This window comes from Trachurus japonicus, chromosome 14 (genome assembly GCF_045865225.1).
Source record: "Trachurus japonicus isolate A0001 chromosome 14, Traja_1.0".
NCBI lineage: Eukaryota > Metazoa > Chordata > Actinopteri > Carangiformes > Carangidae > Trachurus > Trachurus japonicus.
In genome coordinates, this window is record NC_140920.1 from 10157718 (window position 1) to 10180626 (window position 22909).

General features: G+C 41.0%; 1 protein-coding gene across 4 annotated transcripts in view; it reads left to right on the forward strand.

Annotated features, from left to right (window-relative positions):
* The first annotated feature begins 2837 nt into the window (after positions 1 to 2837).
* The window catches only part of tspoap1 (TSPO associated protein 1), a 56591-nt gene continuing 36519 nt past the window's right edge, over positions 2838 to 22909 (forward strand). For 3 of the 4 annotated variants that reach the window (XM_085797399.1, XM_085797401.1, XM_085797400.1), the window contains exons 1-2: positions 3613 to 3840; positions 8923 to 9278. In XM_085797399.1, coding sequence (XP_085653525.1) covers positions 9015 to 9278 — 264 coding nt within the window. In that variant the 5' untranslated portion in view covers positions 3613 to 3840; positions 8923 to 9014. Of the gene's footprint in view, positions 3841 to 6050; positions 6053 to 8922; positions 9279 to 22909 lie in introns of all 4 variants that reach the window. The other variant, XM_085797402.1, reaches the window with a different exon arrangement.

A 22909-nucleotide genomic window follows, 5' to 3' on the forward strand; every position in this document is an offset into this window, starting at 1 on the left:
CATCAGAGGTCTGCATCAACTGATGCACCTGCACTGCTGATGATTGAAACTAAAATATTTAAAACATGAGGACAACATTTCTGGAATTTTCAGGTGGGGAATAAGTCAGTGTTTAGAGCAATAATAAAGGGATGATAAAATATTGAGCAAATGTTCAGTTCTCTGTTTAGACTTAATGCCACCCAGTGGTCAGACATGGTATCATTTGCCTCTGATGGATTTTAGCAACTTGATATTGAAAAGGTATGTACATACCTTTGAGGATTTATACTTTCAGTATCATCGCCTTTGCCAAACAATGAAATCTCAGGCAGAATTTTATCAAGCTCCAAGAAATCACACTATACACCACATTCCTGTTGATGCACAAAAAAATGTTACATAATAGAATGGGGTAGTTGCAATTATTTTTTACGATAAACAATCAAACTGCCCCTGGGTTATAGGAGAAAAGCACTCAAATTTACATGACACAAATGTACACTACCAATCCAATCTCATAAAACTGAGAAAGTAGGCTACTGTATAGGCTATGTAATACTGATATTTGTGTTACTATTTCAACATAGAGAGGACGATTGAACAGAACAGAACAGAACAGAACAGAACAGAACAGAACAGAACAGGTCGTTATCACTGAAAACATATTTTACTTGTAAAATTAACAATTTTGTCATTCAGTTTTTCCTGTAGGACCTGGAGGTACAACAGAGAGTCAGTTTAAACTATACCATCTCTGGCCAAAACAGCCAAACAGAATTCAGGGAATAATTTAAAAATAATTTCAATGCCTGCATCAGACTTTTACTATTTATTAAAAGAAAAAAGACAAAGAAAAATAGAGATGAATAATTGACAAACCACGAATTGCATATTAGGAGTAGCTACTTGAAGATTCAGGGGATCAAACTCAATCTATAATCCTCTAAAAGCAGCAGGCAAATCCAGCACTAGCAGCCTGCAGCCACTAGTGGTCATCCGCCTCACACCAGATAGTGAGACTCACTGATTATGTTGCCTTAACGGACCGTCGGTAACATTGAATTAGCGTCCAAACGCACATAAACAACTCAAATAAAATGTGTAATTAGCCTAAATACAATTACAAGAGATTATCTTTAACACTTTTAGGGTAGAAGATGAAATTATGAAAAATGAAAAGGGACACATAATAGGCTAATATTGCAAAAGATATGGACTTTAAACGTTGATTAAATTAGTCTCCTCTTTCTGTTGTTTGCAGAACCATGCAGATCTATATCTCTGGAAAAAAAAGTTTAAATATTCTTCATGAGAGTCAGTTGAATAGGTGACAGGAGGAGAATGGAAATTAGTAGCCTACTGTAAGTTTTTGACTAATGAGATAAGACCGCAGTGGCCGTGAAGGCATCACTGCTCCTGGACTGGCCAGCAGGGTGACGCCGGGCGGACACAGCCTGTGTGTGTGTGTGGGAGAGAGAGACGCTGCTGCCGCCTGACAGATAAACAAACTCTGCCTGCATGGGTTTTATGGAGCTGTAACAACCAGCGAGCTGCCCCCCCCCTCCTCTCTGCTGCTGTACACGCTCATTTTGATGTTGACAAAAAGTACCTCGGTCGGGAGAAGATGAGTCCAGTGATGAATCCTCTGAGAGGTGAGTTTGTTACAAGTTGCAGCTGAAGAAAATAAAAAACTTAACGGTGAGCTAACACTTGCTAACAAGGCGTAGTTAGTTACTTAGCTAATCAGTCAGCACTTTGTTGAAGCTCTATTGTCCTACACGCTGTTATTCGTTGGCTCTGCCTGTTTTAGCATCGCCTACTTGACCACATACATAGTTGTAGTTTGCTTTAGTCACATAGTTAATTAGCCAGAAGCCCCCGCATCCTCCTTGTAACGTGAACCCCCGCTCCATATGTGCACCGCTAAGTTGAGCTAGTGATGGTTAAAACTGGCTGCATTAATTTAACCACCACAGCTAACGGTGCAGAGACTGTGTTGTTGTTTCCCCTATGAGTTCAACACTTCACCTGTTGCATCCTCAGATGAAGGTTATTATGTATTCAGCAGCATGAGTTTGAATATGAACTATTGTTTTTGTACATTTGCATCTGCTTGGATAAAACAATCAACACTTAACCTGTTGCATCCTCAGATGAAGGTTATTATGTATTCAGAACCATAAGTCTGAATATTAATTATTTGCAATTGTGCATCTGAATCTGCTTGGATAAAACAAGAAAGTATTTTTTAGAGCAGGGGTGTCAAACTCATTTTTAGCTCAGGGGCCACAAACAGCGCAATTTGATCTCAAGTGGGCTGGACCAGTAAATGATAACCTATAAATAAAAAAATAACTTTGAATTTTCCTTTTGTTTCAGTACATTATTAAGATGCACAAAACATATTATGAACAACCTGAAATTTCTTGATAAAAATGTGCAGTTTCAACAATATTATGCCTCTTCTGTCTTCTATGTAATTTTCACACTTGGCAAATTCATCCTGAGGGGCCGGATTGGACCCTCTGCTGGGCCGGATTTGACACCCCTGTTTTATTAGAGAGATATAAACACAGTAATGATAATCAGTGAAATTGTGCATTGTTTGGACTAAACACAGGCAGCCATCACCCTTGATTTCTTTGCACCTCACTGCTCATCTAAATATCACAGATTTATTTTAAGTTATAAAAGTTTTTGCCACTCTGAGTGTTACCATCATTTATTCTCTAAATCTCTCTAACAGAGTGAAAGTCATCTTTCATGTTTTCACTATGCATTTCCTGTGATTTCATTAATCTACAATAATAATTCCTGACCATTTCCCCCCATTTCTCTCACATCCTCCATTGTCTCATCTTTTCAGTGGCCAGTGACCTGCTGTGATAATTGCATGCTGCATGTCTGATAACGAGCCCATCAAAACCACGCCTGCATTTCCCTCTGAGTTCTGATGCATGATATGAGTGTGTCTTGAATTCTTGTCGCATGTTGTGCTGTGAATGAGCCATCATGAGGAAAGACAGGGATAACCCTCTGGCACTGTCGTCCAAGAAGCCTTGCCAGAGCCAGACGCCGGACTATGGACGAGAGCTCGAGAGGCTGCGTGCTGACTTGGAAGAGGAGAAGGACCGAACCCAGCGGGCCCGCGGACACCTCTGCGTGGAGCTAAGACGCCTACGAGAAGAAGCGGAGAGGGAGCTGCAGAGGGCCGTGAGGGAGCTGACGACCAGGCGCGGATACCAGAAGGACAGGCACTCCAGCAGACACTGGCGTTTGCTGGCTAAGGAGGTGAACGTTAAAGACGCTGGACGATACGGCAAGGTCGAGTCCGCAGGGAAGGAGGCTTTTTGTTTGTCCAGCGGAGAAACGTACGCAAAACTGGAGCAGTTGCTGCTGACGCTGTACGAGGAAATAAATGGTGAGCAGGCGGTCTATAAATTGCATCACAGGCAGGAATTTGAGCTAGAAAAGGCCTTATTCCTCTGCCACCTGCTGGAGGCCCACGGAAGACTGTTGCAGGGGAGGCAGAGAGCAGGAGGACACCACAGCTACGTTTTTAAAAGTTTCTCAAGAAAACTAACTCAGAAGGAGAGTGATAAGTCCCACATCGCCTCCCACTCGTCTAAGAAAAACACCAAACAAGCTCAGCAAAAGACGCCTCCGGGCAGGGACTCGAGTGGAGCTGACCCCTGCACCGCCGCTGCAGTCGTGGACACCTGTCGGAGCAGCTCTCTGAAAATTTGTCACCCACACAACACTCCCCATGCAGGCTGGGACGACCAGCCCCCCTGCTGCACCGAGTCCTCTGGGTCAGACGAGCCATCGCCCTCCAAATGCATGGACACAAACATGGAGGTAAGATAGTTCATTATATTTCTAATTGTTCTAAACATTTGCACTGATTGTCCTGCACACACACACACACAGATGATGAAACACTGGTTTGTAACAGGAACATGTTTTTGGAGATTGACAAACTGCATTGTTATTATCAAGATGGCAAAAGCATGGTTAGTACATTTGATACAGTGGCAGGTACGATGGAAAGAGCTACTGTACTGTGTTTCAGCTTTGCCCTGCAAGACTATCCATGTTTATTAGCTTTTTAGTCATCTTCTTTGTTTTTATTTACACGTTGGAGTATACTCTGGCATCTTCCTTCCACCTATAGATTAGTGGAAAAACACTGACAGCAGTTGGCAGTGCACAATCTGCATAAGCACTCATGTGCATGTGCAGCCCCATACTTGTGCATAAGATAAACAAAACAGGGACCCAACAAGCATCACCTGTTTTGCTTCATGTTTTCATATTTTTTTAAAGAAACACATAAAATATTGAAGTTAACCTGACATTAAACCACATTGCACCAGTAATCATACAAATAGGCAACAACATCAAAGGAAATGAGCTGCAGAGTTAACCATGATGTCATTAATATTAATTATATTGTACCATAGAATCTAGAGCAATTTAAACCACATTGTAATTTGATGTTTATATCAATAGGTATTTATACAGTTGCGATCATCAAATGGTGTCAAATGATTTGTCAGATTCTTTGCGGTGGTGTTTTCCAACAAAACAGTTTAAAATCCAAAAAAGGCAGCAGTGGTGCAGAGCCAGCAGCAAGGAAATGGAGGACAGAGGGGGCTAAACGCTGGCTCATGTTGCAGCCTTATTTGTTGATGCATTTAGATTTGAGAAAAAGGATTTTGTGTGATTGATGTGGTGTGGTGTAAAATACATGACTGCGAGTTTCTGGTGAGGAGGGGGTTACTGTAGCATGGTGCTGGTGGAGCCTTTCCACTCTTTTTTTTGAGTGGCAGAACTGGGTCAGTGTGTTTCTGTCTCTTAAATTTTGGATCAACTTTTCATCAGGAAGAAAATAAATAATTAATCAGTTTGAACCGTGTCCAAATTGCAATTCCCACTTCCCCGCCCACCCTCACTGTTGTTTTATACTGTATTTCTTGCGCAGCGCTGAATGATAAAGGCATCACAGAAACTAGCATCGTGGTGAACCAAAACAAATATGAACCGGCTTGTGCCTGTTTCTTTTAATGATGCCAGTTTTCTTTCAAATATAGTCCACATTGTTCATTCCACTGACACTGAAACACAAAGTAGGTGTTTAAATCTACTGTTGTCATTGTCATTGTGTTTGACCAACAGCCAGATGGGCGGCTCTGTCAAAATATGTCACTGTGATAGATTGTCAATACCACTGAGCCATGATGGACCGGGCTAAATGGCTAAATGGCTAAATGGCTAAATGGGCCTGTGCATGTCACTGCAGAGGAAATGTTTTGATCTGCATTAACTTATGCTGACTTGACTGCTTTGTTGTTTGTTTTATGTTTCATGGTTTTCTTTTATTTACTGTGTGTGTGCTGTGTGCAACATGTGATAAGCTAACAGCGGCAACGGTCATGTGTGCAGCATTAATCTCTCATGGTTTGTTCTGTATCAGCTGCTTCGCGGCCTCTTTTCCCAATCAGTGTAGTAGTGTATAGATCTGAATGATCAAAGGAGCAAGAATAGAAATAGTATTGAGTGGAGTTCACACTGATACGTCTTTAGGCTACTAAAGCCATGGTCTTGTGAGCAAATTGGAATTAATAATAGAAGGGACTGAAATGCAGCATTGCAAAATAAGAAGCCGGTGTCTGTGAAAGATGGGGAATATGTATGAGCTTGAGCAGTCTGGTGTGGGTTCCTTTTTTTTCTTTCTAAGCTGTCTATTTAGATCAATCCCTTTTCCCTGTGTTACCCAGTGAACATACTGCACGTGCCTGTCAGTATTCAAATGGGGGTGATAGATGGTTAAGGGAAATGGGTATGACTTTCATTTTTAGTGAGTGTTCTGGTGCTGGAATCACTGGTGTGATACCAGAAATTTCCAAAAGGCAAAAGGCAAAATGTCTGTTTTTCGATTTGTCTGCACCCCGCTGTGGGTTTATTTGACAGTGACCTTTAAAGGCTGCAACAAAGCTCACTAAGTATTAAACTACCTATTAGCCTACTCTTAATGTGCTGTGATGAGTGGGAATAGGCTGGATAAGCGGTCTTCAGTGATGCTGGGTGAATCGCAGTGATTTATTCTGGAAATGTGATGAATAATAGCCAGTTGAGAATTTATTTCGACATAAGAATATAAGTGGTATATATAAACACATATGCAGCTGACTGTTAATAAATCTCCATCTCTGTGCCATTCCTATTGTGTCTACAACTATAACCCAGAGAAGACACTTTGAGCCAGCGAGCGGTAGCTGCCAGGCTACTGTAGGTGAGAGGAAGCAGCTGTCCCTCCTGTGAACATGATTAACTATTGGCTTTCTGAGTTGGAGATTGTAGAACTTTATTTTTCAGCTTGGCACTCGGGGATCCATTGATCCAATTCGCCAGATCTGTTATCTGCGCCAGTATACCGGCCTTATTTAGTGGGAGTGTTTTGACCATGACATGACCAAAATTAAAAATAGCCTCTTTGTCAGTGTCAATGTGAAATTCAGCAGTTCTACTGTCACTTGAGTTTATTCAGTCACGGCAGGCGGCCAAGCTCAGTTTTTCGTGCTATAGTAATCCCTGTCAACGGGTTGCCTTACATTAACTGGTTCCAGTGGGTTCCACACAGTGAGATACAGACTTTAGGTGCAACAACAACAACAACAGAGTGCCTGTGTTGCGTTGAGGTAATTGTGAAGGTGTCAGCGTCGATATGGGCAGCTAAAAGTTTGATAGTGTGATGTTGCCAGCTGAGGCCATGCTGTGTGACTATGGTAACCACAGAAACCACATAGAGAAAACATGATGCACTAACTAAATTACCTGGTATCTGAGTTCCCTGAATTATACAGTACATTTATTTTCTCATCATTTCCTCATTCATTTCCTCCAAAGTAGTCACCTTACAATGTAATCAGAATAGATGAGCATCCCATAGCTTAGCACAGGTTATTATAGGATCAGAGAAAGTCAGTAGTGTCACCCTTTTAGAGAACAACACGCTTTAAGGCTTTTATTATCATTTAACCAACCATGGTTTGTTTTTTGCACAAGGCTGAAAATAGAAATTCACCCTCTCTTGATCTCTTCTGATTATAAATGATGATTAACTCGATTGCGTCTGTAGAGTAAGTTAAGAGTTCATTACTACAGTCAGAATTATTCAACAAAATAATTAACCCAATTTGTAGAGGTAAAAACTTAGAATAACTTTTTATCTTTTTTTTTTTTTTACTGTTTTACTACCCTCTATTTGTAAAGTGCCTCAAGATGACTTATGTTCAGAATTGACGCTATACAAATGAAATTGACTTTTTTTTATTAAACTTAATTAATTCTATTTTTATATTGTTAATAAGCAGCTGCCATGTGTCTTAAATGGTTTACACAGAGAGTTGTGAGGCTTTTTTGCTTTTAAATGATGTTAAGTTTGCCATCCCAATTTGACAGACGCCCCCTCCTTGTCTTGTATTCAGGCTGCTGCTTGTTCAGGGGATTTACTAAGCTGCCTTGGACAGTTAACTGGAGTACTTGATATTAACTCCTGTAGTAAAGGGGAGGGCAGTAAAACTAAATAAACCAGTTGAGACAGATCTTGTCTTTTGCAGCATCAGGCCTTTTGTTCTATTTTAGTGTCTGTCTAATTGTTAATAGCTTTCATCGCCTTGTCGGACGTAATTAGTTTTTTTTGTGCACAACTGCAGTAAAACATTAGAATGAGTCTGGTCGGTCTGGACACTTGTTCCTCCGCCTGCCTGCCTGCCTCCTGCAGCCTCCCTGCGTTGCAGTGTGCGCTGCCTCTTGAACAATCAATAGGCAGCCAACATCATTCCAGCGTCATCTCCATGGAAACGAGCTCTAGTCACGGTAATGATTGGGCCCCGTCTCAAAGCCAGCCTTTTTGTGATAGGGCGATTGAAGCAGCGCTCCCTACCCCCCTTCCTCTCAGCGACACTCGCCGTCTTACACAGACACACACACACACACACATTTTTCCCTTCGTCCTCTTTCTTCACCTTTATGGCGCTGTAACCAAGACGGGATTAAGCAGCCCCGTCGACTCCTATAGCATCTGGATGAAATGCTTTTTGACACAGCAGCATCAATGAGGACAGACTCACAGCTCAAGAGTCAACATGCCACCCACATCTCAGCGTTACTGAGAGAATGGGAACTGGAGTGGAGACCTGTTAGTTAAATCGCTGTCTTGTGTGTGTTTTTTTTCTTTTCTTTTTTTCCTTTTCTTATCCCGCCTCACACGTCTTTTCTTGTTTGCGATTTTTGGTCAGGCCTACATGCGCCGTTTCAGCGTTATGTAGCATAAGAACGGGAGCAGCGTGTATTTATCAATTTCCCGGACAAGTACCTGTGAAAAACCCCCTCAGACGACGGAGCGGTAAGGAATGGAGGAGCAGGCTATGTCAACACAGCGAGCAGGACTCTGGATCTGAATGCTACACGGTGATAAATACAAACAACAGTATGCTGAAGAATGCTACCGGGACGATGACATTCATGAAATTGCAGTGAGTGGAGCTAAGGCTGAAAATATGTAATTTCCCTTTAGACCTGATTGTCCTCATTTTGGGAAAACGTCACAGTGCAGAGAGGTAGGAGGTACTTTACAACTCCTGCTTTATATGAGACTGGTTTTATGGCACACTGACTGACTCTTATATTTGTGCCATTCTTTTATCATCTCACACTGCTGGGTGTTTTGCAAATTGATGTGGTTCATTAATGGCAACCATGGGGAAAACAGTCCTTTGCTTGGGTCCAGACACATCACCTCAGCTGTAAAAAAAAACAAAACAAAACAAAACAACCACACTTCTTCTTACAAACTGTTGGAGAAAAGGAGGAAAGTGACATCTTTATCATTCTGAAGTCAACCTGCCACAGCTGATCCGTGTCTTTCTCCTCCAGCAAATGAAAAGCCCGTGATGGCTCGGTCTTGGCTGGGCACCTCATTTGGTCTTATCGATTCCATCTACACTGTTTGACTTTGACCGAGAGTGATGTATGACCTGTGCACTCGGCCTGAGCAGCCCGAGCCTGCACCGGCGCACGGCGCAGACATGGAGAGTCGCGAGGAGGCCGACGCTCCTGGACGACAGCAGCCGGAGTTTAGGAGGTCGGAAGAGCAAGTTAACACACAACACGGGCTCTCGGACAAGGCGGTCTCAACCACGGCAAATGTCACTTCCACATCATTGTTAGGGAAGAGGCACCACTCGCTGTATGCAAACCTCAATGGTTTTGAAGTGGAGGGGGTACGTAAGGTGAGTGTGGAACATTTGTTGTGTCTTCCATAATCATTCAAGATGGTTGACATGAAAATGTTTGAGCCTGCAAGATGTGTCCTGTTTTCCAACTTATATATGAGAGTAACAGACATAGAAAAGTGTCTTTCAACCCACTACTGCACTATGATTTTGGTGTTATGGCCCTTTTCTCATTGCAAACCATACATTTTGTCTTGCTCTTCACTTTCATGTGGTATATACGTAGCGAAGGAGTCTTAAAGCTGCAGGAGTAAATTGAAACAAGTTGGATTATCATTGTATTGGATTAGATGTTACACTTGACTTGTGTGTGCAGCATGTTTTCTGACACATTATCTGGGACAGTGCTGCAGGCAGGTGTTACGTTGACCTATGATGACCTAGTCCCCTAATTTCACACCTCTGCACATCCTGTTAGGACAGAATATCCACTTAATGGCAGCCAGTTGAAAATCAATAGGGAACCCATGAGGTTTTCAGATGACTGACGGATGCTCATAAAGCTTTTAATGGAAGGAGCTCAATAATTGTAATAATTTAATCCATCCAAGTAATAAAATACTGCACATCTTTGGAGTTTCCCAATAACAGATTAATAAATCTGGTATAATTCAGTAATTCAAAAACATGTTGCATAATTGATTACGAATGGTTTGGTTCATCCAGTTAATAGAAGATCTTTGAAGGACGCAGATGCTCGAACAGACAGTACAGTGTTTTCATCTTAGACTGTAAAGAGCAACACATGAATGCATGAATCATGTTATGCTAAAGTTATAGTCATGTTTTTCTCCCCTTTCTTTTTCATTTCAGTATAACATTTATTTAGATTTACCTGATTCATTTGATTTGAAGCATGCAGTGCATTGCTGTGTAAAAATGCCAACTAATAGGTACCAGCATTGTGGGTCATATTTTCTCCATAGCCACTACTACAGGATGTTAAACCACGAGGTTGTTCTTAAAACCTCAATCCTTTTGCCTTTGTTTGATGTGTTGAATTCATCCTTAGCAAAGACAGGATTTCATCATCTAGTAATCTGCGTGCAACATTGCCTGCTGTCTTTCCCACCCCCACCACTTCATTACCCAATCACCACAATCACAGCGTAGTAAAAAACCCCTAATGAACTGTCAACACACAACCTGGGAGACGGTCTGCGGCCACAGACGCTGAGAAGGAGCATTTAATGATGCATTAGAAATGATTATTTGGCCATTTCGGAGCAGTGGGGGCTGTCACTCTTAGATTGTTGTTTATAATTACACCGTTATTTGCAGTGGGGATACTACAACCATTTGTTTTGTTTCCTTGTCACCAGTTCCCACCAGTAATTGATGATTGTGTGTTTGAGTGAGGGTGTGGGGTCGTTTCACTATGCACCAGGTCCAACAACCAGCAGTCCACTGTAGCCCTCAGGTTTACACGGCTATTTATGGTCTTAGGGTTAAAGAGGAGGCATTCAGTCATGTTGGACTAGAGGCTAGGACATTTCTTCTCTCTATGAGTAAAACAAAGTTGTGAGAGGTTGAGCAGGTACTTTATAGCAGAGTGAAGGTGGGTGAAACTGCAGTTAGAGGATCCTACACAAAGTGGTTGTGTTATAAATGGATAGAAAGAAGGCTGTCCTTGCTGTGTAGGTGATTTTTCAGCTCTCCACGGTCCAATAAAGCTTAGTCCACAGAGCAGAAAGTTATTCCATGTTCATGTTGTGTATTCCACATGAATGGTTATCAATTTATAGGTGAAACAACAATTTATTTTTCTCTATAATTACCCTCATGAATACCTAAATTCAATAATGACTGTTCATTTATAGTATTGCAGATATTTAGACATAGATGAGACAGGAATCAAGCTTTAGGGAAGACAAACATAACACCCTTGTCAGTCTTTGTGCAAATGTTTCATTTCTTGTAAGAATCATCATTGAGATTTAAATGTGTTTCCTTTTTTAAATTGTGAAATGTTTAAGATACTTCTTGTAAAACTGGTCGTGAGACAAGTTGTGATTCATCTTTCTCTCTTAGGATTATGGGCCCTGTGGAGATGCTTATTTCTGACTTGCATGTAACAGCCCAGTAACATTTTGATTCAGTGGGAGGAATATGTGTATTTAGTGACTTGAAATAAGTTTGTACAGATATGAAAGATAGACCGTAGTACATATTTATATACTTGTATCCTTATTCTCATTCATTATGTAAACTCTTCTGTTGCAGGCTGAAAAGGGACAATGAACAGTATCCAAGATTCTTCAGTAATCTGATTTTAGTGTCAGTTTCAGTGAGTCAGGATGATGACAGTTTGTTTATGAACAAATTTGTCACGGTTGTCTGATTTCCGTTTTCCAGAAGCTACTGTTGTGTCTCTGATTTAGAAAATATATTAGTCTTTGAGGATGATGGTGTCGAGCAGTTGTCAGTGTCTGTCTTTGCACTTCACAGAAGCATGAAGGCTAATGAGTCTGTTGACTGTGTGGTCCTCTGCGATCCACACTCTTTAGCACCTGTCCGGATACCATATGGCTGCCTGTCTAATGATAGTTGTGTTCACACAGCGTGAGCTCCAAATGAAGCTATTGTGCAATGAAATTAGCAAAAAATCACTGCACTGAAGAAGACAGTTACTTTACCTTGACGGCACACTCACATTTTAGGACGTTATGGAGCTAAGACCAGCTCGAGATCCTCTGTAAAGTGATCTTTTTTCAGTGTCGTAAGATGATGAACACGCCTCTCCCAGGTTTAGCCTCACCCTAGTTTAGTAAAAAGTGTAGCTCTAAATAATTCACAGCAACTGTCTAGTCCAAATTTAGCAATGACAACAGTAACAACGAGGACAGTTTGGAGTCCTCGGGAATATCTGGTTAGGCTGTAGGCGCTTTGCAGGGTATGTGAGTATGTTATGACTGAAGACTGGAGCTGCTCTTTGTTTATATTGTACTGTATAGGTGCTGCTGATGCTCACACAAAGGAAAAACTTTATCTCAGTTTATCCACTTAGCATGGGCATTTCCTCCCTTGTAAAATAAATAACCCAAACAAAAGAGTACTTGTCACTCAGTCTGTTGACATCTGTAAATATAGGCTTTGTATCCTTGTTGTCAGCATGTCATTTCCTCTGCTGTGGGTGTGACAGAATTACTGATGCTCAGCAAAATTTCTTGAGAGCATTTTTCACACTTTACAGAGCAGCTGTATAACAATGGTCGTCAGATTTCTCAAGGCGAAAGATGTTGTTGAAAGCAAAGTTTTCAAGATTTTTTGCTCTCTCACGTAGTTGCTCGATCAATAAGCACGAGTGGAGGTCATTATCAGAACACTGTGTCTGTGTTTCTGTCAGTTGAAGACATGCTGAACCCTCAAGTGTCGCCGGGAGGTGAAACTGCAGCAACTATTTGTTCATTTATTTGTTATAGGCACAAATGTTAGTGTAGGGTAGGTGTTTGTATTTTGTATCTCTTAGGCTACATGAATGGAAATAATCATTTAAAGTAACTGATACATCAGAATGCCCTGCTTCATGTAATGCTGACTGCTGACACATTGCTGAGTTACATTACTCTGTGTTGCACTGGTTAAAAGTTTTGATCTGTTGCTAAATGCAGTGTGTTGGGAGCCCATAGGTCACTGCTGACCCAGTTTGTACCTGTGGGACAAGAGAAAGTGGAGCAGTGTGTCTGATCAGTCCCATTTTACCAGAACTTGGCCTGTAATTATTTTATTTTCTCATCATCTACTTTTTTATTTTCTTATTTTTTTTATCTTAGGTGTCATTTACATTATAACAGATATTTTCATTTGTTTGCAAATCAATAAATCTTGATTTATTTTTAGCTTATTTTAGTTAAGTGATTAATTGTTCCGTCTGTTAAACATTGAAAGTTTATTTCTTGTCTTGTATAAAAACAGCCCTAAAACTGAAAGATACAGTAGTCAGTTGACAAGAAAAAGGAGAACATTTCCAATTTCTCACACTGGAGAAGCTGCAACCAGATAATTTTATATTTCAACAAGACTGTGTTCTGTGTGTGTGTGTGTGTGTGTGTGTTTGAGTGAGTGAGGCTGGCCATGTTATGACTTGTGAATAATTGATAGGGCAGTGAGAGAGGAATCTCTGCTGTATTTGTCTCTCACCATTTCATTTCCGACACTAACCATCAGTGTCTGTCTGTTTGTCTGGCTGCAGACTCTCTCTGTGGAACGAGGGTCAGACAGTTTGTTCGGTCGTTGCATTCACTTGAATTGTGAGGTCATGAACTCTGGTTACCACCTCCACACACACTATGTATGTATGCACCGTATGTGGGTTGCACATAGTAAATCAACACTTACTCTCGACTTGTTGATGTTGCAGTTAATCTTCTCCCCAGTGAATGCATTCATGATGTTTCGCCTCATAATAATACCATTCAGCCATGTGCCTCTGTCCCATCTAACTAAGACTAATCCATGTTTCCTTGAATTAAAGTTGGTGACATGGATGATGCAGTCACTAACACTGAGTCTCAGGCTACGTCCACATGAACACAATTTAGTTTTAAAACAAAAATGCTCCTGTTATTGGGGTAAGCTTTTGAAATATAATTTTGACAATGCCCAGACACTCAGGATGTACTGTACTGTACCAGAGAGCAGATCCTTAGGCATTTACCTTGTGTAACTGTTGCACTGATCTCTTCTGGCAATGTTTGAGAAGTGGATAATGCTCTGTCATAAAGCACTGCTGTGTTTACCTTCACTCTCCTGGTACAGATTTGGAGTCGTCTAACAAACAGCTCTCTGCCGTTTGTGACATTTCATTTGGTCTGAACTGTTGGGGAGATTAAACCCATTATTACCTGTGCCCCCTCCCACGATGGTAAACGCTTTTGTGCCTTGAGCAGAAAAAGGAAACTCATTCTGTTGACCCACTGGATGTCAAGAAAGGTCATTTAGCCCTTTTACTACAAAAGTGCATCAGCCAGAGATACACTATTGAATGTGAGTTGTAGGTTTGCTGCACAGCACTGTGATAGTGTTCAGTTATTTGAACAGCGCAAGATTTTTATCAGAGAATTATTGACTGCCTCGACCCTCTGCTGTCCTGCTCTAGACGGTTTGTGTGTATGTGTGTGTGTGTGTGTGTGTCTGTGTTTTGTTGATTTTTTTTTTTGCGTTGATACTTCCACGCCTGGTCTGCCACATATTGTTCTCAACATATTAGATCTGTCTATGTTGTGGCAAAGCTTCCTGCTCTATCATGATATCACAAGTTCTTTACAGCAAAGTGGGATATACTGTGTTTCTAAAGGGATAGTTCAACATTTTGGCAAATTGGTCCATTACCATAATCCCTATAGTTTTAGGAGTAGATTCATTACCTTTAATTGTCGGTGCAAGCTGTTTTTAGAACGGCACATTCACCACGCTATGAGATAATAACGGAACGTTACGAGACAGTTTTTCGGCGAGCAGTCTTGCCTCGAAAACAACTCTGTCTCGTAACGTTCTGTTATTATCTCATAGCGTGGTGAATGTGCAGGTCACAACTTGTCCACCAGAGCGTTTTGGAGTTGTTGGATTGTGTTTTTGATGAGTTTGATGAGGGAAACCAAGAAGTCCAATTAGCCTCCGTAGCGTAGCTCTGAGCAGCTCGCAGCTCTGCTCTGCCATTCTGAAAATAGCTCGCACCGACAATTAAAGGTAACAAACCTACTGCTAAGATAGGAATATAGTAATAAGGGTTAGGGTTAAAATGTTGAACTATCCCTTTAAGGTCCCCCGTTCTCTTTATTTTGGTTGGTGCCTACAAAAGATGCTGCCATAAAAGAATTGTTTGTAGATGTTGTTACTGTAATTCCTGGTGTCAAGGTCAGTCTATATCAATATTTTGCAGACAAATACTCAAAATAGTGTGTATTTGGTTTAGTTTGCCATTAGCCAGACGCATGTATTTGCTCAGGACTGAGGACACAGGTGTGGGGAATTCCCAGTCTTCTCTAAAAATCGTCTCCATGGAGCAAAATTCAGGTTAATGTTTCAGCCTTTTATCACTTTAGCTCCGGGTGATGAGATGCTGGCTTTGGTGATGACAGTGACAGATTAGGAGGAGTGTTTGGGTTTTTTTTCCTTCTTTTTTCCAACATCAATTGGGCAACAAGGCCCTCGTGGGGCTGGCGTGATGAATTCTTTTCAATTAATTTCAGGACTTCCACGTCTGGCTAAGTGCATGGCGGCATGGTGAGGTCAGTCCAATCTGTAGAATGAAATTGGCTAAATGGTATTGCCCATGTTGTCATTTGTGTCTTTTGATTATTTTTAACAAAGCTCCAGTTAACAAAGGGCAGTTTGACCTCAGTCACACACACATGCTTTTTAATCCACCACACAGATGCAACCGCAATATCTAGATGGTACAATATGTGATTCTATTGTACCGTTGCTGTAATTTTGCTTTTGTGCTCTACACATGAGACTATGTTAATAAGATTTTGTTGAAACAGAATATTCAGTATGTGAGCCCAAATGTAATTTTGTACCATGCGGTGCACAAGCAAAGCAGAGTTGTGTATAGCAGGATGTGGGAGCAATGTGCAAGCACTCGAATATGTCTTCCTTGCATGATGACTGATGGGGTTTTAAATGTTAAAGCACGTGCAGTAAAACCATGTGTGTCTTTTGCATTAGACCACAAATTAAGCTGTTGCCGTTACGATGGCGGGGGGTCGACGGCCTTGTGTGCATATGCAATTTTCTCTGACAAGATTAAGGGTTATATTCTTAGGAGGCTCTCAGCATCAGGCCTTTGGAGGGTCGGGGGAGAAACAAATCATCTCCACTACATTCGCTCTGTCTCGGTGTCTTTTCTGCTGACACTGCACTAAAAGGAATAATAATTTGGCGACCCCTCCTTCTGTTCATCTTTTGACTTTTAAAAAAAAGCCAGATGTTCCCTTGCATGTCTGACACCTTATTAGGCCCTTTGAGACTCAGGGGACTGTGACATTTTTATTTGTGGGCTATGAGATGATGAGGCAGCCATGTTGGTATGGATTTTAATTACTGCGTCGTGTGTTATAATGGCTTTTTAAAGGAGACTGAGACGGTGCCAAGCAATATGTAAGATTTGAAAGCTGAAATGATGAGTTGTTGTTGTGTTGTTGTTGTTACACAGGCTAAAACATAGTGACCGTGTCTTCCATGTTGATTTCTTAGCTTGAATTAAGCGTGAAATCACAACCGGCGTAACAGATGAATCAGCCCGTTGCTTCATGAAAACACATCATGACATGTGGCTTCCAGAGTCTCTAATTTCCATCCCATGACTGGATGTTAACGAGACAGTTCACACCACGTAAAGGTTATTTGCTGAAATTTATGCACGCCCTGTATGCTAAGCTTAGCTATGGAAGGGCAAAGGAAACTAACTTGTATTTCCAGACAGTGCATTTTATTTTTGCTCACCCTCACCCAGAGGACATGGCGCGAGGTGTGGTGGAGGTAGATTGCCGAATGCCTGCGGGGGAGTAAAGGGTCGTCTCATGTTGGCTCTTTGTTCTCTAACGCTGTATGAGAGACCCCCTAATCTGTCACCGTCAGGTACCCCAGGGAGATGAGTCGTGATAAATACAGAAGGGGATTTGAGAGGACACTTAAGAGAGCTTCTTCATGACTTATATATGAGTATAGGGAGAGAGCGTCTGTTAATAAACCTCCTCAGGCCACAAACAGCTCTGTGGTTCTTTTCCATATCTATTTTTTTTTACACAGATATTTCTGTTTCTTTGTTTCGGGACAGCTGTAGACAACAGGCTCTTTGTTTCTTTACCATAAGCAAGTATGAAAGCATTGCCATAGCCTGTTTGTGTCCTATAAATGATGTGGATATTGATGCCTTGATCACAGTCATTAGAACAAGACAGAGGCACACAAGGTGTTTGCAAACAGCATATGAAATTAATAATGTATGCCATAAAGCAAAGGAGCAGTGCAGTGTCGAGCCCCAAGAGATGTAGATGGTTATCAAGTTAAATCATAAAAGTACAGGGGTTTATTGTAGTGGAGACAAGACTTATTTGTTCTTCTGTTGAGGATGTTTGACAGTGGAGCACTTCAGGAAATATCAATAGAAAACCACTGATGTAGCAGACAGAGATAAAGACTAGCATTGATTTGGCTCTAAATTGCAACACTTCACTGATATTGTCAAGTCCATTAGTTTCCACTATAGCGGAGGGCAGCCTTTCCCAGTCTTTGCTGTATATTCTTTTTGTTTTTTCTGTTTCTGGACTCTGCTGGTAATTAAAACATCATTCAGGAGTCATTTCTCCAGCCATGTGTTGTGTAAAGATTTGGGTCTACGGGAGGAGGAGGCCTTTCCCCTCCTATTATTACTGAGAGCAGACGAGGCCTGGATTAATTAAGGCACATTTCCACATTCAGCAGCCTCGTACCAATCCTCCAAGCGACACTGCTCAATAAAACTCATCAGCAGCAGGTATTTTCAGGTTGTGCGTTGTTGCAGCTTTTGAAAAGCCACAGTAAAAAAATCTGGAGGTGATGTAAGCAGGCAGACACTTGAGCAGGATACCAGAGTTAAAATGAACTGCTACTGCCACTAAAAACAATAATTAGTCTATGGAAAAAAATGTCTCTTGAGTGTTTCTGCTGGTAGGCAGCAGAGCTACTGAATTTCAACGCTCTATGTTACTGTTGTTTCTTCTAAATGTTCTTTTTTTTCCATCCAAGCTCAGGCAGCAGACAGCCCAGTGCTGCCTCTTTGGGAACAGCACAAGGATACTGGCAAACAAGTAGAAACCACTGTAAATAAAGCTTTTCATATTTTTGAAGTGCCAATCCACAAGGGGTATTATTAGTGGTGTATCGATGTATTGCTTTAGCATTACACTGGTTGAACTGTATGGACTGAGACTGAAATGAGGCTCAACGTTAACGACAGATTCCTGTTGTTTTTGTGCCACTTCAATTATCACGTTAACAACAACAAGAAGAGTTAACAAAGGCAAACGCGTGTGATTGTGCGCTCCTCTGTGCATGTGTGCGTGTCTGTGCCTTTGTCTTGCTGTTTCCTCAGAGGTTTACAGTGGGGGATTTCTAGCTGTCAGCTAAAAATGCTGATGTTGGTGTTTCTGAGAAACCAGACTGTAGACATTTCCATATGCTTCACAAACGCTCACCATGGATCCCAGACAAAGGGATAATCTGGTTCTGTGAATTTATGAATATGTAAAAACGAGCCCCCAAACCTTTAATGATTTATCTTGATTTTTTTTTTCATGGGTTCTGGTAAAGTCGTCATTATATTCATTACATAACAAAAAAATATGATCTGATATTTTTCTTTCTCCCCAGCCATTTCTGATTTTTCTTACAATTTTGTCAACAGTCCTCAAATTTCTATTTTTCCCTGCTTCTGTTTTCCCTAAAATACTGTATTATTTACACCACAGCGATGACTGCAATGTTCCCACAAACAGAATGAAACTCATCAAACATTTATTCAACACCTTTACCCTGGTGATTTGGTGAATCACATAAAAAGGCAATAGAAACAGGTCTGTGGGGTCAAGAAAAATTAAACAAAATGCAAAACACTACATTATAATTTACCATTACTGTAGTTGTAACAAAACAAACATTTGAAACCATAAAACAGTCCTCTTGTGCATGCTTCAACAGCACCAACAGAACAATTATAAATGCTCTCCTGTTTAATTCATTAAATCTGCCTAACCCTGAGTCTAGATGATCAACAAAACAGACGCCCACTTTTACATTTTTACTCTTCGTTAAACTTCAGCTGTTTCTGTTTGGTGTTTTTCTCAGTTATATGTGTTTTCAACTTTAAAGTGCATGCCAGGAAGATGCCAACAAAGAGGACGGTTTCCAGAAAACCCCTAAGACATTTTGATTTCGGCCCTCAGAGGCATAATAAAACAGCAACTGACCCAGATAATCAAGAGGCACGTTAGCCTGCTCCCTTTACAAAGCTCAGACCTGCAGTAAAACTAATGGAGTGAGATCATTTATAACAAGTCAACTGTGAAGTTTCTCTTTGATGTCTCTATTTTGTGTTGGTTCTTAACTCAGGTGGTTTCGCTTGCCCGTGAAAACTCTCTTGTATAATAAATGAGATTAAAATGACTCTGCTTCGCTCAGGTTGTTTGTGCTTTTCAAGGTCAGTAACACATGCTGCTCCCGGAGCCTCCTGCCACACTGTGACAGCCATGTGATGGTAGACTTTGACCTTCTGCGAGCTTAAAAGTCTCTTTTCACAAGTGGAACCTGCAAAACATTTTCAGGCTCAATTAGCAGGATCTTTCACACGTCAGATGATCTCCTATTGAGAAAAGTCAATGTCACTGTAGGTGAATGTAGATGTGTGAAAGAAACCTTTGTCTGACAAGCTGTTTCATTGACTTGATAGTAAAACTCTCTTTCTGATCATTTGAAAAGCCCAAAGTGATCCCACTTGAAAAAAGCACCAGATATATGTATTTTTTTTTACATTAAAATAATGAGGCTGTTCACATCACAATGTGTCACACACCACCGGTCAGCTTTTATCAGCTGCTGAAGAGCCCTCATTGTAAAATCACTCCCATAGGATAATTAGAGGGTAACTATGGATCATTTTTCACAACCATGTTTTATTTAAAGGGACTACGAGGAGTTTCGGAAAGCCAAGTGCTTTCACACTACATTTCCCATGAGCCTCCGCACGCACGGTGAAATTCTTGGACCGGCCCAAGACAGACGAAAGCAAAAACATTTGCCAAGAATGTTTTCATTAATCAAGAACGAAAGTCGGAGGTTCAAAGACGATCAGATACCGTCGTAGTTCCGACCATAAACGATGCCAACTAGCGATCCAGTGGCGTTATTCCCATGACCCGCCGGGCTGCGTCCGGGAAACCGAAACTAGGAAATGCTGGGCGAGTCGACCACTAAATAATAATATCAAAATAACTATAAAGACAAAACAATATATTTATCGAAAATGGGCCCATTAACAAGTGTGGGTAACGTAGATTCATCCACATTAATATGAGACTCTTTTATAACCAAAGCAAATTCCTCAGGGTCTCTTTAATTAATTAATTCTTAATAAGTTATGATGCAAATGAACAAAAAAAAACCTTTCACAGCTTCATAATCAAACTGCCAGCTACAGTGCTAAACTAAAAAATGATAACAAGGTCACATGTATGATATATGTCAGTGTTTTTAAAACCATACAGAACCACTGGACCGTTATGTTAATCAGTGTCAGTGTAATGTGAAAGGTCTGAGTGTGTGTGTGTTTTTTAAGTCTGCTTGTATCAACAATTATTGCAGACATACAAGCAGAGCGGTGAACAGAGAGGTGGCTCCATCAGGCCCATCTGCCCTGCCCAGGGCTCAGGCTCTCCTGACAGACGTTTGTGTAGAGACCCCTGCCCTGCGTCTACTGAGTTACATCTGCCTTCCCCTCTGAGCCAGCCCATGTGCCGCTCCAGAGAGGAGCTCTGGCTGAATGCTAATACATTTGAGTAGACCTCCTCTCACCACCTGCAGGGCCTTTTCTGTGGCAGCAACAGAAGCAAGAGCGGGGTGGGTGTTAGTATGTAAAAAAGGCCAGCCATTACCTCATGCTTAAAGAAAAGCCTCTGGTGTATTTCCACTATGATTCCCAGGGAACAATTACAAGACATGGATGGACTCCAACATCATTAGAATCAGAAAGGAGGCAGGCGGAGGCTGAGTTCGCTCTGGCTGGCCTTCCTCGGAAGTGATTGATTGGGCTTTAGCAACGTTGTCCTGAGAGGAAGACTGGGACACTGGGACTGGCTGCCTCCTCTGACTGATGGTAAAATAACTCTCAAGGACACAAAGGTTCATCTGAGAGCTGAGGCTACACTACACTAACTCTCCATGGATCTCTAAAGATTACCTGCTAGCACTCCGCTCTTTTATGTTTGGGAAAGGCAACAAAGCACCGTGTTATGTTTTTTCCAATAACATCTCTTCAGCAAATCTGGGAAACTAACTTGGGTTGCAACAATTTCTGCTCTGGGTAGTTGCAGTGAGAGCATCACAGAGCATTATTGACACTGGACATTGTGGGAAATTCAGTATTTGTGAAACATTGTCATTTTGAATGGCATTTGAGCTGAATCTGATAGTTACATTCAGGTTGAAAGAACTTAATTTTTTCTGATACATAAATTAAATCTGCTATTGTTGGGAGTTGTAAACTACAGAACATAAATTATCATTCTTTTTAAATATGAAATGCACCATACTCAAATTGCTTTAAGAAAACCTGATATTTATAGTTAGAGCTCAGTGCAAGAAATAGATGGAGCTGAGAAAGGTGAATATGCACAGTGCCCCAAACAGTGACTCTGAAAAATCTATCCTCAGCAAAGCAAATGATCATGAAGTGCTGTTCATGGGTTTTTATGGTGAGCTACACATTTCTGTTGGCAATACACCATCTAAAGAGGATGGGAAAAGAGTTTTGTGTATCAAAGAGAGTGAGAGTGTGAGAGAGAGTGAGTTATTTGTTTGACAAACTTGTGACTTGGTCATTTCTCACCTTTTAAGTTGCAATCATACTTGTGAATAGAAAGGAGCATGAGCATGAATGGATGTTTTACAATAGCTAATTGTTGTGTTACAAAGTCTCTGTCTTTGTTTAAGATCAGGCAGCTCTCCCTTAATCCCTCTCCGACAATCTATTTTTACTTAATGATAAAGAAAGGAAACAACTGTGGAGTTTTTCCTGACCATTGTGGCCAAGTGCTGCTCTCAGAGGGGAATGTTGGCTCTCTCTTCTATTGAAAAAGTGCATTGAGACAACTCCAGTTCTAAAATAGCACTGTTCAAAAATGTTTTTCTTTTAAAAAAGACATTCTTGGGGCACCGAGAGGCTACAGTAGGTTGAGCAGGCGCCCCATGTGTAGAGGCAACAGTCCTCAGCAGCTCTTTCCTACGTGTCATTCCCCCTCTCTCTGCCTCCCCATTTCCTGTCTCTCTCAACTGTACTATCTAAATAAAGGCATAAAACGCCAAAAAAATAAACTAAACATTCTTGTTTTGTGGACACATTCCTGATGAATGATCACGGTGATCATTGTAATCATCATCATCATCATCATTTCAGTGAATAATGATACAGCCACCAGTGAGATAAAATCACACTTGCCTTCCAGTAAAGGAATGGTGGTATACTATCTGCAACTAATAATTAGAGCTATGAGAGATCATTACTCTTTGCTAATTAATTGGCCATTGCAGAAAATATGCAACTATAAATAGTATTTGCGGTCAGGTTTGATTTCATGAGGATCTTAAAGCTGTAACTCAATGTCAGGTCCAAAACAGCAGGAGACGTATTGATTATAATGTTGTAAGTGAAGCATTTGTTTTTGCCGGCGGTGACAGATAGTCATCATGTCTTTGTTTGACTGCAAAAACCTCCACTCGTCTAAAAATTCTGTCAGCATGCTATGGGTGTGAACACAGACTATGTTGATCTATTTATCATGTTAATTGTTTTCATTATTTACATTTTTAACTTAATCTTAATTAATTTACTCCCCTCAGATCATTTGTTCATTCAAAATGTTGGGTCTGCT